Source organism: Channa argus, chromosome 13 (genome assembly GCF_033026475.1).
Source record: "Channa argus isolate prfri chromosome 13, Channa argus male v1.0, whole genome shotgun sequence".
Lineage (NCBI taxonomy): Eukaryota > Metazoa > Chordata > Actinopteri > Anabantiformes > Channidae > Channa > Channa argus.
Genome location: NC_090209.1, coordinates 21,717,104 through 21,730,419, shown reverse-complemented (window position 1 = coordinate 21,730,419; position 13,316 = coordinate 21,717,104). Strand labels below are relative to the sequence as shown.

The 13,316-nt window shown below is 41.6% G+C and overlaps 1 protein-coding gene across 3 annotated transcripts in view; it reads right to left on the bottom strand.

Annotated features, from left to right (window-relative positions):
* The window catches only part of LOC137139671 (plexin-A1-like), a 236,566-nt gene that overhangs the window by 23,976 nt on the left and 199,274 nt on the right, over positions 1–13,316 (bottom strand). For 2 of the 3 annotated variants that reach the window (XR_010916376.1, XM_067527253.1), the window contains exons 20-21: positions 8,330–8,564; positions 1,989–2,131 (exon numbers count right to left, since the gene is read on the bottom strand). Coding sequence is in view for 2 of the 3 variants with exons in the window: in XM_067527253.1 (XP_067383354.1) it covers positions 1,989–2,131; positions 8,330–8,564 (378 nt within the window). In the remaining variant the exon portion in view is untranslated. Of the gene's footprint in view, positions 1–1,982; positions 2,132–8,329; positions 8,565–13,316 lie in introns of all 3 variants that reach the window. The other variant, XM_067527252.1, reaches the window with a different exon arrangement.

Genomic DNA, 13,316 nt, shown 5'->3' with positions numbered 1-13,316 from the left:
AAAGCTTGGACAACCTCAAGTCACGAGAAATCTGTTCCAGGACCTTTCTAAAAATGTCCAAAGTCTGATCAGACTGGTTTGAGAAAGAATCTTCTATCAAAGAGTAAAGAAGGGAGAAAGTGATGAAGCATCGGCGCACTGCAGTATTGTGTGTGTGTGTGTGTGTGTGTGTGTGTGCGTGTGTCAGGGTTGCTGACAGAGGTGCACCCTGCTTGTTCCAGTGGCTGGCACCTGTCACTACTCATCAACAACACACTAAACCCCCTGAAGACGTCTCTCTGTCGCTCACTCGCTCTGTCGTCCTCACCGCTCTAATTCTCTCCCTCGCACTTATTGTTGACTGTTTCACATCACTGGTTTTTCTTCCATTTTAATTTTTTTTTTCTTCTCATTGTCATTGTGTGTCTCTTTCACACATACACACACACACACACACACACAAATAATTTCCACCTCTCTCACTCTCGCTTTCTATTGTCATCCTTTTGTACCATTGTAACATCTATTCTTTCTCTCCTCCGATGTGCCATAATAAAGTGTCTGGGCCTTTCTCTAAAGTGCTAAATGAGATTCTCGGGCCTCCAGGGTGGATACTGAGTGTGATGCGTGTGTGTGTGTGTGCTCGATAAGAGAGGGTGAGAGTAAGGGAGAATGAGAGTGAATGAGAGTGAGCGGGTGACTTGCATGTACATACTACACAGCCAAAGTCTAGCTTAAGGGAGAGAGCAGTCACATAGAGCATAGCCATTCTAGGAGTGTTGGTTTACACAGGCCATCAGAAATACAGAGGGAAGAGGGAGGAAGTCTGCCTGATACCTCAGATTAAAGGTAAACCTTTAGTGGAGCTTAGATTAGGAAAAATCTTTTCCACAGTGCCGCGTTTCTCGTACAGCTTTGGCACTTACATCTACAGGTAAAGAACACAGCTTTCTGTGTATCAACGAGAAAGCACAGCTTTCTATATGCAATACTTTGCTTGTCTTGAAGTAAACACCACGGTTTCTTCCAACAAAAATGAAACAGGATACATTACTAAAAACGAATGAAAAAAGACATAAATGGCACTTAATGAAGCCCAAAGGAATTTTCTCTGGGAACATAAATTCACTTTCTGGATTAGAACGATTAAATGAAGCTGTAAAAGGTCAAAGAAATTATTCCTTGACTTCAAAAAGTCAGCACTCCAATCAAAGTCAATGGAGCAGCACCACGTTCTACATCTTAATGATAGTGCTGATTACAAACTTGGCTCTCTGGCTCCTAGCTTCGGAGGAGAGTAGTTTATGTTGACATACTATTAATTCTCCTTCCCTTGATCTTGAGCGGTAAAACGTCTTTATAAATCCAATGCTGCATCTCCTTTCAGCTGTGCTGGCAAGGTGGATACATGTAAGGTCTTAATTAATAAATTAGCAGTGATGTATAATGCAAGAAGTGATCCCAGTAACCCTGCATCTTATTTCTCCCTCTCGGCTCTAATTCTCTTGCTTATCATTCTCTTCATCTTTGCAATACTCGTTTCTTTTCGCGAGGTTTACTGTCTAGCGTTTCTTTTCAAGCAATCCCCACTTTAAAGCATGGCTTCAACGTATCAAGAGACTGTGTTGAGCGTTTGTCCCACGAGATTAGACTAAAGATGACACTAAGGCTCTTGAAAAGTCATTCACTTTCAGTGAGACAAGCTAAATACATTAAGATAAAGTAGGTAAAATATAGGCTGTTACTGCTTTAAGGTGACCTAAGTCTGGAGTTCGTCTGGTATTACAGCTCTGTCTTTGACCAAACCTGTCAGGGGATAATGTCCACAAAGGGATTAAGTAACAGCCAGAAGGACATTTCTGTAGTATTAAATCAAATTTGAGGTACTGTACAGCTACTTGTAATGCTGATGTTAGTTAGTGCAGCAGCTCAGTTAGTTCTTTTGCCATTGATTAGTTATGGTTAGTTGGTTAATTTCAAGGTTCGGTTGGTGGTGTACTGACCCGTACCTCCATCTCCTTGAGCACAGGGTGGTCCTCAATCCCTGGGAAAAGGACCCTCATTGCGTAGGTCCGATAGTCCAAGAAGGGAATCCCAGCTCCATCCAGCTCCTGGGTCAGCTCATGGATGTCCGTCTGAAGCTCAGCGAAGGCTACAAAAAAGACGGAATGGAGTCGTGTAAAAGATGGATAAGGGTTGAGGATTTTCTTTGTAGTTCTTTACAAGTACTGTACTTGATCAAATACTCCCATCAAAGGTTTCTGCCAAAATGCAGAGTCGCATCAACATTTACAACTAATTCATTGCCTGTTTTGTGTGCATCATCCACTTTTGTTTAACCTTATCTGTTGCACTGTAAACTGCTCCACGAAAGAGGTTTGGTAGATTTTACTGAACCAGGAGTCTGTTCAATTTTTGTTTTTCTATGGCATGTTGTGAGGATTCTTGGCCTCTTGTTGGCAAGCTGTAATCTGTGTTTTGTCTGTGCTTTCAATCATGATTCTGCTAAGCGTCCCAGCTCGCATTTGCCCCATCGTCATCACATCTGAACAGTTTAACAACGTTTTAGCCAAACAAAACAAATGTATGCGTGTGACCCCCTCTAACCATTGTAGCAGCATACACCTCACAAGATTGCGACTCTTGCCTAAGCACTACATTGATTGTTTCACCCCCAACGCCACTGTTTACAGAGGGTGGATCAGGACAGAAACTATAGCAGTGTAAAGCACTTTAAATACCAATAGGTAGAAAGGCACTATATACGTGCGGACCATTTACCATTTGATGCCGTCAATGTGTACATCAGTGAACTCAATTCCATTATGTAATAAAACACAGAGGTTGGAGGGTAATCCAGTAATTATATGATGCGCCCACATTATGCTAAACTAATGGCAATGATCATTAAGATAGACAGCTGAATGCAAGATTATGCTGTAAGTCTATAGCAGCGAGCGCCTGCACTTTAAACCGGAAGAACCTGCCAGGCACAACGAAGACAAGGCAACGATGGCAGACGGTACCAACAATGCATACGTTCAGGTAAAGTAATGGTCTGCTATGATGCTGAAAGAGGCCCACAAAGGCAATTATTAGAACAAGAACTAAATCCCATGCAGACAGAAGCAGGAAGGAATACAAGGGCAGGCAGCTATTAAAGCACGGTTAGTTCAAGATTCAGCTTGTCCGGAACTTTCTTTAAAGGGCAAGCTATCACATGTAGCTGAAAAATTATGCAATGTGTATGTCTATACGTTTAGCTACGTTTACACTCTGGGGATGTCACTTAAGGGTAAAATCCATATTTCAGGGATGAAAAAAAAGGTAAAGTAGGTAACTGAATCTCTTCTTTGGTATCTTAACCCTGACAAATCTAATCTCTGCTTGTCCACAATGGAATAAAAAGGAAAACCTAGCACTGGGAGAGAAAAGCAGAACCAGGAGACAGAAAACAAAGTTCCTGGAAAGGAAAGTCAATTAACTGCATGAGTGGATAATTATTAAGAGAGCGACGGATGACTTTTCATGCATAATTTCCCCCAGCTGTTATTGGACTGTTGGTCCACAAGAGAGATGAAGAGGAGAGGAAGCAAAGAAGATAAAGGAAAGAATTTAAAAAAAAATAAAAGAAGATGAAAGAAAGATGAGCGAGGATGACAGGAGGAAAAGAAATCCAGAGGACAGGGGAGGACCAGGAGGACAGAGCTGGGAAGTAGAGTGGAAATTAGACAGGAGAAAAAAACAAGGGGCAGCGTAGATGAATGGGAAATAAATGCAAAGGCAAAAGTAAAAAAATAATAATAAAAAAAGAAAAGAGCAAAATGGAAAAGGAAAGAACAGAAAAAGGGCTGTATAGTGAAAGAGACATGCTTTCATTTTCTCCAATCCATTATTACTCTAATTCTTTCATCTTACATGTCAACTTCTACTATCCATTAGTCAATCTCTTATTTATTACTCACATGGTAGAAATGGCTTAAAGGACAGAGGACAGAGATGGGAAAAGCAGGCGGCAGGCAGCGCTGGCAGATGTTCGTTAGCGTCGACAACTATGCAACTGGAGCCACTATGGCCATGAGTATCTTTAACCACCATGGGTACAGAGAGCTCCCAAGATTTCTAGGCACTTGCCCAGATGCAATCGAGTCAGTGACAAAGGACATCATGACAAGACAAACTGACTGAAAGCAAATGGATTACAACTATGAGCCAAACATCTGAGCTGGTCTTGTTTCACATTGAGACTACAAAAAAAAAAAAAAGTAAATAAATGAAATGTGTAATATTAGAAAAATAGATACAAATATTGGTGAACTCTTTCCTGGATGATTCCCCCCTCTGTTGCTTGTCCTGTGGTTTCGTCCATTTGTGTTTCCTGCTATTTTGGGTTAGGAGTTTCTCCTTAGTTGATTTCGGAGGGTGTTGTTGGTCCAGAAAGCCAAAGTTTATCTTTAACACAATGCGATGTCATTTAGATTTGTGTTGAACACTCTGTAAACAATGTGTTTGAAAAAGTGCGATTAAAGTCAAATCGACTTGACTTGATGTCATTTGAAATCGCTGAGTATAAGTAACAACAGATGCGTGCGGTTTGTTACCCATTACCTTTCACAGATGAAGTTAATCATAACAAAAATTGCATTAGTATTTGTACTATTGTGTCATCGCAAAAATGCAGAATGAAACAAAAAGGTTTTGAAAATCTGTTTCGAAAGAAGCTGGTCTGTTCAAATTCAAAATGATTGTTTCATGATGCAACATGACACTGTGGAGTCAGGATGGGTCACTTCATACAAACCGAAGCGACGTGCGGTGATACATTATTAGAGAGCCAGTTTAGCAAAGCAAAGAAACGCACAAATTCTTCCAAACGCTTTTACTAATGCTTTCGCCTACAGCAGTAATTTGATTTCACTTTTATATCCAGTCGAAAACAGCTATAAACACTGTGTCCAGGAGGTCTTGCCTGCTAAAATCCTCATGTGTTTCTGATTTAACGACACAGAGAAATAAAAATTCAATCTACACAAAGTCTGGGATGTGAAGTGTAGAAATGCCACAGCGCTGAGTGTGCTTACATCGGTGCGTAAACAAAGCTTTGCCTATGAATTTGTTTAAAAGCCCATTTGCATTTTGTTTCACTTCAGCACAATCGCACGGCATCTCAAAAACATTTCCCTGGAACTAAAAAGTGACATTTGCCAGTCAGCAGTTGTCACTTCTAATGTGTAACTAATTATCCATGACTGCTAATATGCTAGTTTGGATCATAGCGTACGGTGTGATGTCTGCTTCTCATGGATGATTGAACCGAACGTCCCCTGTCGCTTCCCCCTAAACACTCTTAGAGCGAAGCCGACCTCACTCACACACACTTCCTTTTGCTGTCACACACACACAGAGAGCATGCCGCCCCCTTCATCTGTTCCTCCACCCACACACGCTGTTTCATCTCTATAGGCCAGTTGGGAGTGCAGCAGGAGGGGCGGGGCGCTTTTGGGAGGCTGGGACAATGCCATGCTTCACTTCCCAGAAAACTAAGTGCTTTTATTTGTATTGACTCAAATCGTGTCTGGCTTCTCATTGAGAAAAGGGCAGGACTCTTCCAGTTGTGTTTCTTGAAAAACGCAAATAGCATTCTAAACGACGTCAAGGTAAGAATACGTTTCTGGAAATGTCACCTCCGTCAGGAAACATGCACCGATCGCTTTGAAGCACTTTTAAAGGAAAGCTGCTGCGGGTTTTGTTTGACAGCTGATTCCTGGCGGCTGATAGAGCTGTGACACTGTGTCGTGACAGCAGTGTAATCACATTATAACCTTGTACCATGGCCGTGTGTTCCCGTGTCCTTATATTGAGTGTAAACACCTGGGCCGTCCTTACATCAGTCATATACTAAAAGTCCAGCGTAGCATAAGCACCCGCTCAGTCCCTCTCAGCTCGGGCTTTCTCTCCATGTGTCACCTGAAAGTCTCTCACTCTTACCTCTCATTTCTCTGCAAACAATCCCCTTGTTGCTTTAACCTCATATGGTTATGCCATCTATCTCTCAACACTGGGTAGAGTCGTTACACACACACACACTTGTTTTCACACACAAGTACCGAGAAATGAATGGCATCATCAAAACACCACATGAGGAAACAGAGAACGGCATCCAAGGCTTCAATTCCAGATGCACTCAGAAAATCAAAAAAATAAATAAAGAAAATTAAAAAAAGTGAATGAGCATTGAAGGTGTTCTGGAGGCTTGTGGTGTGACTACACCTCACCAAGGAACTTTATACTGTAATGTTTTCCCCTCTATGCTGTCACCTATCTGTGTGCTATGTCAGTTTTACCTGTGGGTGGAAACGCAGCGGTGCAGGCATCATGCCGTACATACTGCACCATATGGTTTGCTGTAAATGGATTGCATTTATGTCATAATGCAAACATACTTTAAATAAACTGGCTGTGACTTCCTGTTATGTATAATGTTATACCAGGTCTGTATTTTCATAAATAAAACTGCTTTAATAGCTTGTTTGCTATGAATCAGTTGAGGCATTTGCCTCAGAAAACAAACCCGGCAGACATGTTGTCAACAATGATAACAGCATTAAATTGCAATTGATGGCATCTCTTACTCTGTCTCTGTAGAATGAATGGCATACTACCTAAATGTATCATTTGTCTCATTATTTTTTGCCCCAAGAAATACAGAAATATACTTCAAATAGTTCAGATTGTCTCCTAATCCTAATCCTTTATGGTCATGTTGTATTCAACAACCATGTTTAAGTCCTAGTCCTGTTGTAAATGTACAAAACGAGCAAAAGTGCGTCAATACTCAGTTTATCTCCCATTATTGTTTTTTGAAGGTCATATGCAGTGTATTGCCAACCTGAGTGTTAGACATCACTGAGGACGTCATGCGAAGTGTCATCAGCCTCTGATGCCAGGATGCAGTCAGATGTTTGAAAAGACCACTGGGGGTGGCATTTTGCCTGCCTTGCCGGGCTTTGTGCGAAAAACAAAAGCCACCAAGGGTCAACTTACAGTAAAAGCACCTTGAAGTGGTCTCTGTCTAAAAAGGGCTAGTGTCCTCGCCTGCAGCACAATTTCAAACTAATTTAACCTGGTCTGTGTATAGGTACTGTCAGATGAAGTGAGTACACTGTTCTGTGTGGCTTATACAGGTTAAAAGGTTGTTTGATAAACACCCATCCATCTATTCTCTATGCCCACTTATCCTTGAGGCCCACAGGGGGGCTGGAGCCAATCCCAGCTGACACTGGTTGAGAGGCAGGACACCAGTCAATCATTGGACTGACACGCAGAGACAGACAACTCGCCATTCATGAATATGGGCAATTTGGAGTCACCAATTAACTTACAGTAACAGTAAGTGTTTGTCCAGCGACCTTTGCTGTGGGGAACTAATAGGATACAGTGATGCACACCATTCAGCCACAACATTAATACTGTCTGGTCTTAATAACGTCATGGAGGACAAGGGTCGATGTGGCCAGTTTGAGCAGTTTGAGCGGCAAAATGTGAGATGCTGCGCAGAAGTGGTGCAAGTATTGGCCTAACAGAAATTCTCCTGTACAAGTACCACCTCAAATATTTTACTCAATTAAAAATGTCAACTACAAGAATAAATTAGCTGCCACTAAGAAAACTGGGCATTTTAAACAATTAGGTCATGACATTTTTAGAAAAAGCTTATTATATTACAACAACCAAGTGGTATTTTTATTTTGGATAATCAGTGTATGTTGGAACTTCTCTTCTTTATTCGCTTTATGTTGGATGTTGCATTGTATTGTCTGTAGTGCAGCACAAATAACTGGGACAATACCATTAATCTTAAGTCTTGGCCTGTGAAAGGAAATGAGAGCAGCTACAAGAAAACCCAGGCACAGAAAGGCCCCAGCAGGGTGGAAACCCATCTTACTATGAGATAACAGTGCCACCACTGTTTCATCATGCTGCAATTTGTCAGGAACTCCAGTCACATGTCCATCGTCTAGTCAGTGGGGAACACTGTGTGTTAGCTTAGCGTAGATACTGAAAAATGAAGGAACACCTAGCCTTGCTCAGTCTGTATGAGAAAAAGCTTTATAGCACCTCTAACGCTTTCTAATTAGCATGCTGTCTGGTTTGTCTTGTCATCACCTCAAGGTTTCCAGGCAACCAGCAGTGACTGCTTGCCGGGAAAAAGAAAGAAAATCATATAAATGCTTAATGAATTCTATGACCAATTCTATGACCCACACACTTAAGTTATTTTCCATCATTTGAAAAAGTTGGATGTATGACTATTCACTTTATGTGTGTGCACACACTTTTCATCGCCTACCTTCTTTACATTCCAAGGCCACTCTGGACTCCAGGTTGTCCATCTGGAGCTGAAGGCGTTTAAGGGTACGGTCAGCGTCCCTTGACTTCCGCTTATAGGCTATCAGCACAGCTATGATGACCAAGAGAAGCAGGCCACCACCCCCTCCGATGCCGATGATGGCAGGAAGCGTCAGCAGGCTGTCCGAGTAAATGTGAAGAGTCCCGGGGGAGTACTCAAACCCACCAGCACGAATCTGAAGACACACACACGCACACACACACACACACACACAGCAGAGTTTTAGTCATCAAGAGAGAAATGACAGGCATTGCTGTAACTTCCTTCTTCATTCATACAGCAACTTAGTTATTCACCAGAGAGCTGCAACATCAGATCTCCGCTTGTGGCCGCTAAGCGGTAAAGCGGAGGGAATTGCCACTCATTTACTTTCCCCCATGAGATTTTCTCCAGCCAGTCCGGGCATTTCCAGAGAGACAGAAAAACCAGGAAGCGGTCACTTCTCTAGCAGCAGATGGTGTGAAAACAGATGAAGTGGTCTGAAGAGATCGAAAGTTGGTGGCTTGATGAAAGAGAAGTTGGTTGACCCAATTTCTACCACAAGGATCATTAAATTTTTATCTGTTCTGTACTCACACTAAACAGGCCAATCTCTGACAGGCCTATACTGTTGAGGGTTACATCGCCCTGACTGCTGTGAACATTACTTGTAGGAAAGGTTTTTCGATTCTTGCCTTCAGGGGAGCAGCATCAGAGGGCTTTGATGATAATGAAGATCTCACAAGTTAACTTGCTCAGGCCTTTAATGATTTAACTTCTTCTGAATTGTCTGCAGATACTTTGACTCAATAACTGGGTCTAAAGATAGATGTTTCATTTATCACTGTCAACTTGAACCAATTGATTTAGGTCAGAAAGTCAATGAGGTAAATGTCAACAAGGTTAAAGCAGTGCAGTGATGGTGAGTGCATTGTTTAAGTCATACACACGCCTCTTTAGACACAAGTCACACACGCAGACACACACACGCACACTCACACAAGTGTAAGTAATCAAACAAAGTAATCACCAGCATTTAAATCTCTCTCCAAGGAGCCTTGCTAATTATGGGAAGTCAAACACATGTAATGTTTTCCTTTTTTTAAACTAACTGCATTTACATAGCACAGACAAAAGAAAATGCACACACACACACGCACACACACACACACACACACACACACACACACACACACACACACACACAAAGAACTAGAATCCATCAAATCAAGCTATCCACCAGGGGGGTTGATAACCGATTCAAATGAGGTGTGATTATGCACTTTGAAGTTCTTGTAAGTGCACTTCCACGTTAACATTACCAAAGTCTGATTAAAAAAATAAAATAGCGAAGTTGTTATATCAATATCAGTGTAGTCAATACCTACAAATTAAATTTTCAATAGTGGGGACAATTAAACTGGCTTGTATAAGATTAGGGAGTCAATTAGTTATGTGGACATGATCGCGCTGCAAAGAAGTTAGTTTGCAAAGGGGAGTGAATTAAAGCTACCGATTCCAAAAAATCTGTTAGCCAACCATCGTATGAGGTTGCAGAAATAGCCACATAGACTGACTTTTAAATTATTCTGAAGGAATTAGTTTGGTTTTCACCGGTTAATACACTTTGCAATAGGTTCGTTGCATAGTAATGAACAGTATGAGATAATGCATTTATTAGTAATAATGGCCAAAGTGTCGACATATTGACCAGGCTCAAAGTGCTGATTAGGAGCTCTGCATATAATGATGAAAAGTGCTCTAATGAAGGTTGTTCATATTAACAGTGCCTTGTATAATATGATAAAGAGACACAGATTTATTGCACAACTCCACAGATCTATAGGGTTTTTAAAATCATATTTTCACAGCTTCTGACATCGCTTTCCTCCAGCAGCAGCAGCGAGCTTCTGTCGCTAAAAAGGGTCCAATAAACTGACTGTAAACTACCAGTCCAGCACCAATCGGCAAACAGACAATGATGGGGACTGCAACTTACTATAATTTGTCTACATTGACATTTAACTTTTCTTCTCACACCTTTAATTTTGACGTGTAGAGTGAGAGACGGAGAGACACAACTGAATCCATTGTGGCTGCTTCGGGTCTTACTGGGAGACTGGGAGTAATCAAGCCTGGAAATGATGATGATACATGGAATGTATCGAGCCTGGAAATGATATGATACACTGATATGATACGTTTCACATAGTGGCACTGAGACTGCCATTCTCTGCAGAAGTGTGAAGGAAGAATTCAATAGAAACTTTACTTCAAGCAAAGTACCTTAAGCTGCTAAAAGTTTTTCCTACTTTCCACAGTGTCGTTGCACCAACGTGCAGCTACACGGTGCGAACTAGGGGCCACGGTGCACAGCCCTCATTCCAGCAAAAATTGCACTTCAAAGTCCACCTAAGACTCATAAGAAACTTCAGCACTCCATAAGACAAAGTTACAGTGCTTTTCAGACAAGTTCCACTTTTTTTTTGTTCTCCTGAGCTGCTGTGGAGGGATGTGTCCTACTTGCTTTTTACTTGTGGTTAAAGAGTGAATCACAAACGCAGCACAGGCTAACAGTCGGCTTTAACACAGTATGACAAAGCACACATGTATGATGCGTGATGAAAAAGGCCGAAAAGGGGCAAATTAATAAAAACACAAATGCTCAACCAGTAAGACAATCTCTCTTGGTCAACTTTTTCCTACGAAGCTGAGGGAAAAACAACAGCGACAACATTTTCCCTGCAGTGACCCCCACCCCCCCCTCATCAGCTGGTGTTTGCTGGTGATGTTACAGCCTTTGAAGTTTCGCTCACAGCACCATCCTCTGACAAATACTCTCCACATACATGCAACAGTCTGCACACAAAGTTTTTACGTCCATTTCCACCACAAACTTTTGGTTTGTTTTTTTAGTTTTAGGATACACAGACCTCTACCTGTATCACCCTAAATTCTATGTGCTTATACTGGGTGGCACCTAGCACTGCAATATAAAATAACCAATAGAAACATGTGACATTTGAAGAGAGAGGGTTGCTTATTAGTCCTGACACTGGCAATTTGCCATTCTTTAATCCGAGTTCACTGGTGTACGTGGTTGTCTGGTAAAATTAACCTGGGGGACCCATATCCCCCTCAAATGACATAAATGCAATACAAGTATAAGGATATTAAGTTGGTGGCACATTTTCTAGGCATTTGTCTATTTTTAATCTCCTGACAGACTGAAGGACTGATGGAGGAACTTAAAATGCTGAAGGCCAAAACAACAAACAAGTTTTTTCGAAACTCAAGGGAGGCAGACAGCTGCCAACACACAGCTGAGGATCTGAAGGGACACAGATAGACACACTGACATACACACACACTGCTTGTTACTGTACACCCACACACGCTCACAAAAACACACACACGCCTAGTACGACTGGACGCCCATTGGGGGCCCCTGTATGTAGGTCACTCTAGAGGGGGAATATCATTGTGCCATAGCTGTGTAGCTCTGCAGAACTCAGCACAACACGTGCATAAACACAAACATATGAACACACACGCACGAGAGATGAGCCACAAACATAGTGCATGAAGTAACACACACACACACACACACAAACACACACTGAGCAGAAGAGATGGGAACAGACAGCTCTATTTTTTCTTTGGCTATTGTCAGGCGAAGGACTAACTCCACCCCCACCTCCAACCCCCCCGCCAACACATTGCATCGTTCCCATATTCAACATGACATTTTGTTCCAAAAAAGAAAAAAAAAAGACAGCATTTCACCTTGGAGCTGGCTGGTTTAGTTGAGAGCTATCATATTGAATTACATAGATGCGCTGTCAGTGGCTTTCTAGGTATACTGGCTGTAGCTAGCGGGGAGTTAATGTCATAAAGATCTAGTGAAATTACTGTGAAAGGACATTGGTGGTAGGTTTAAAAGAGGCATAAGATGTGGGGGGGGGGGTTAAGTGGGTGTAGTGGTGGAATATTCACACAAATGTCCAAATATATTCAAAAAGCTGTGTCACCTGGCTGAGGTTTGACCTTTATCATTACAGATGCTCTAAGAGCTGGGCGGTGATTTTAAAAGTCTGCTGCAGTCAGACTGAATCAGGGATTTCATTCTGCAGTCTGTTGACAGCTCAACACTCTGGACAAGTAAATCTGAACGCTTGCTGTGCCCTCGGACTTGTAAGCTTGTTCTTTGACTTTTTCCTGATACTTCCTGCTGTACTGTAATTTGGGAAAATGTGAAACACTGGAAATGAAAGTGACATTGACACAGTGTGGGTGGTTGTTAAAAAAAAAAAAGTAAAAGACAGATGCAGCTTTTGACACTCTACATAGAAAATAGAAAATATAACTCAATGATGATGCTTTCAAAAATGCAACTTTAGCTTGGATTTGCTGAGAGTTGGACAAAATTTGCACATCAGAAAGGTTTATTCAGTGAACGAGGCTCCTGGATTAAAGCTTAGAGACAAGCTTAGTGTCTGCATATCAGTGGCATCCTGGAGAAACAATTCTATTCTTAATACCACCTTTTATGTTTCTGCATAACTCTAGGACTGAGCTCCACTGTTGACAGTGCCTTGTCATGGACATGAACTGCAGCAAAAGTAGATCCGAATACTTTTCTTAGCTCCTACCAAATATGGCATAGGGCATACATAATTACGCCCACCATATGCCAACATTCCCTTTTAGTTCATTTTCATATGTTTTTACTATGTCTGAGCTTGTAGGATCAGGCATCTTGTCATTAGTGCTAGAAGTAGTTACGAGAATCAGGCATATGACTTTTTCCTTATAAATATGTGTCATGCTAAGGGCTAAAATCCCGACAGTGGCAAAGTTCCTTCTGAGCCACACTAATAGCATTATGTTCAGGGGCAATAACATTTGAAGACATTATTAAGTGATAAGCCGATTGACAGAAATGATA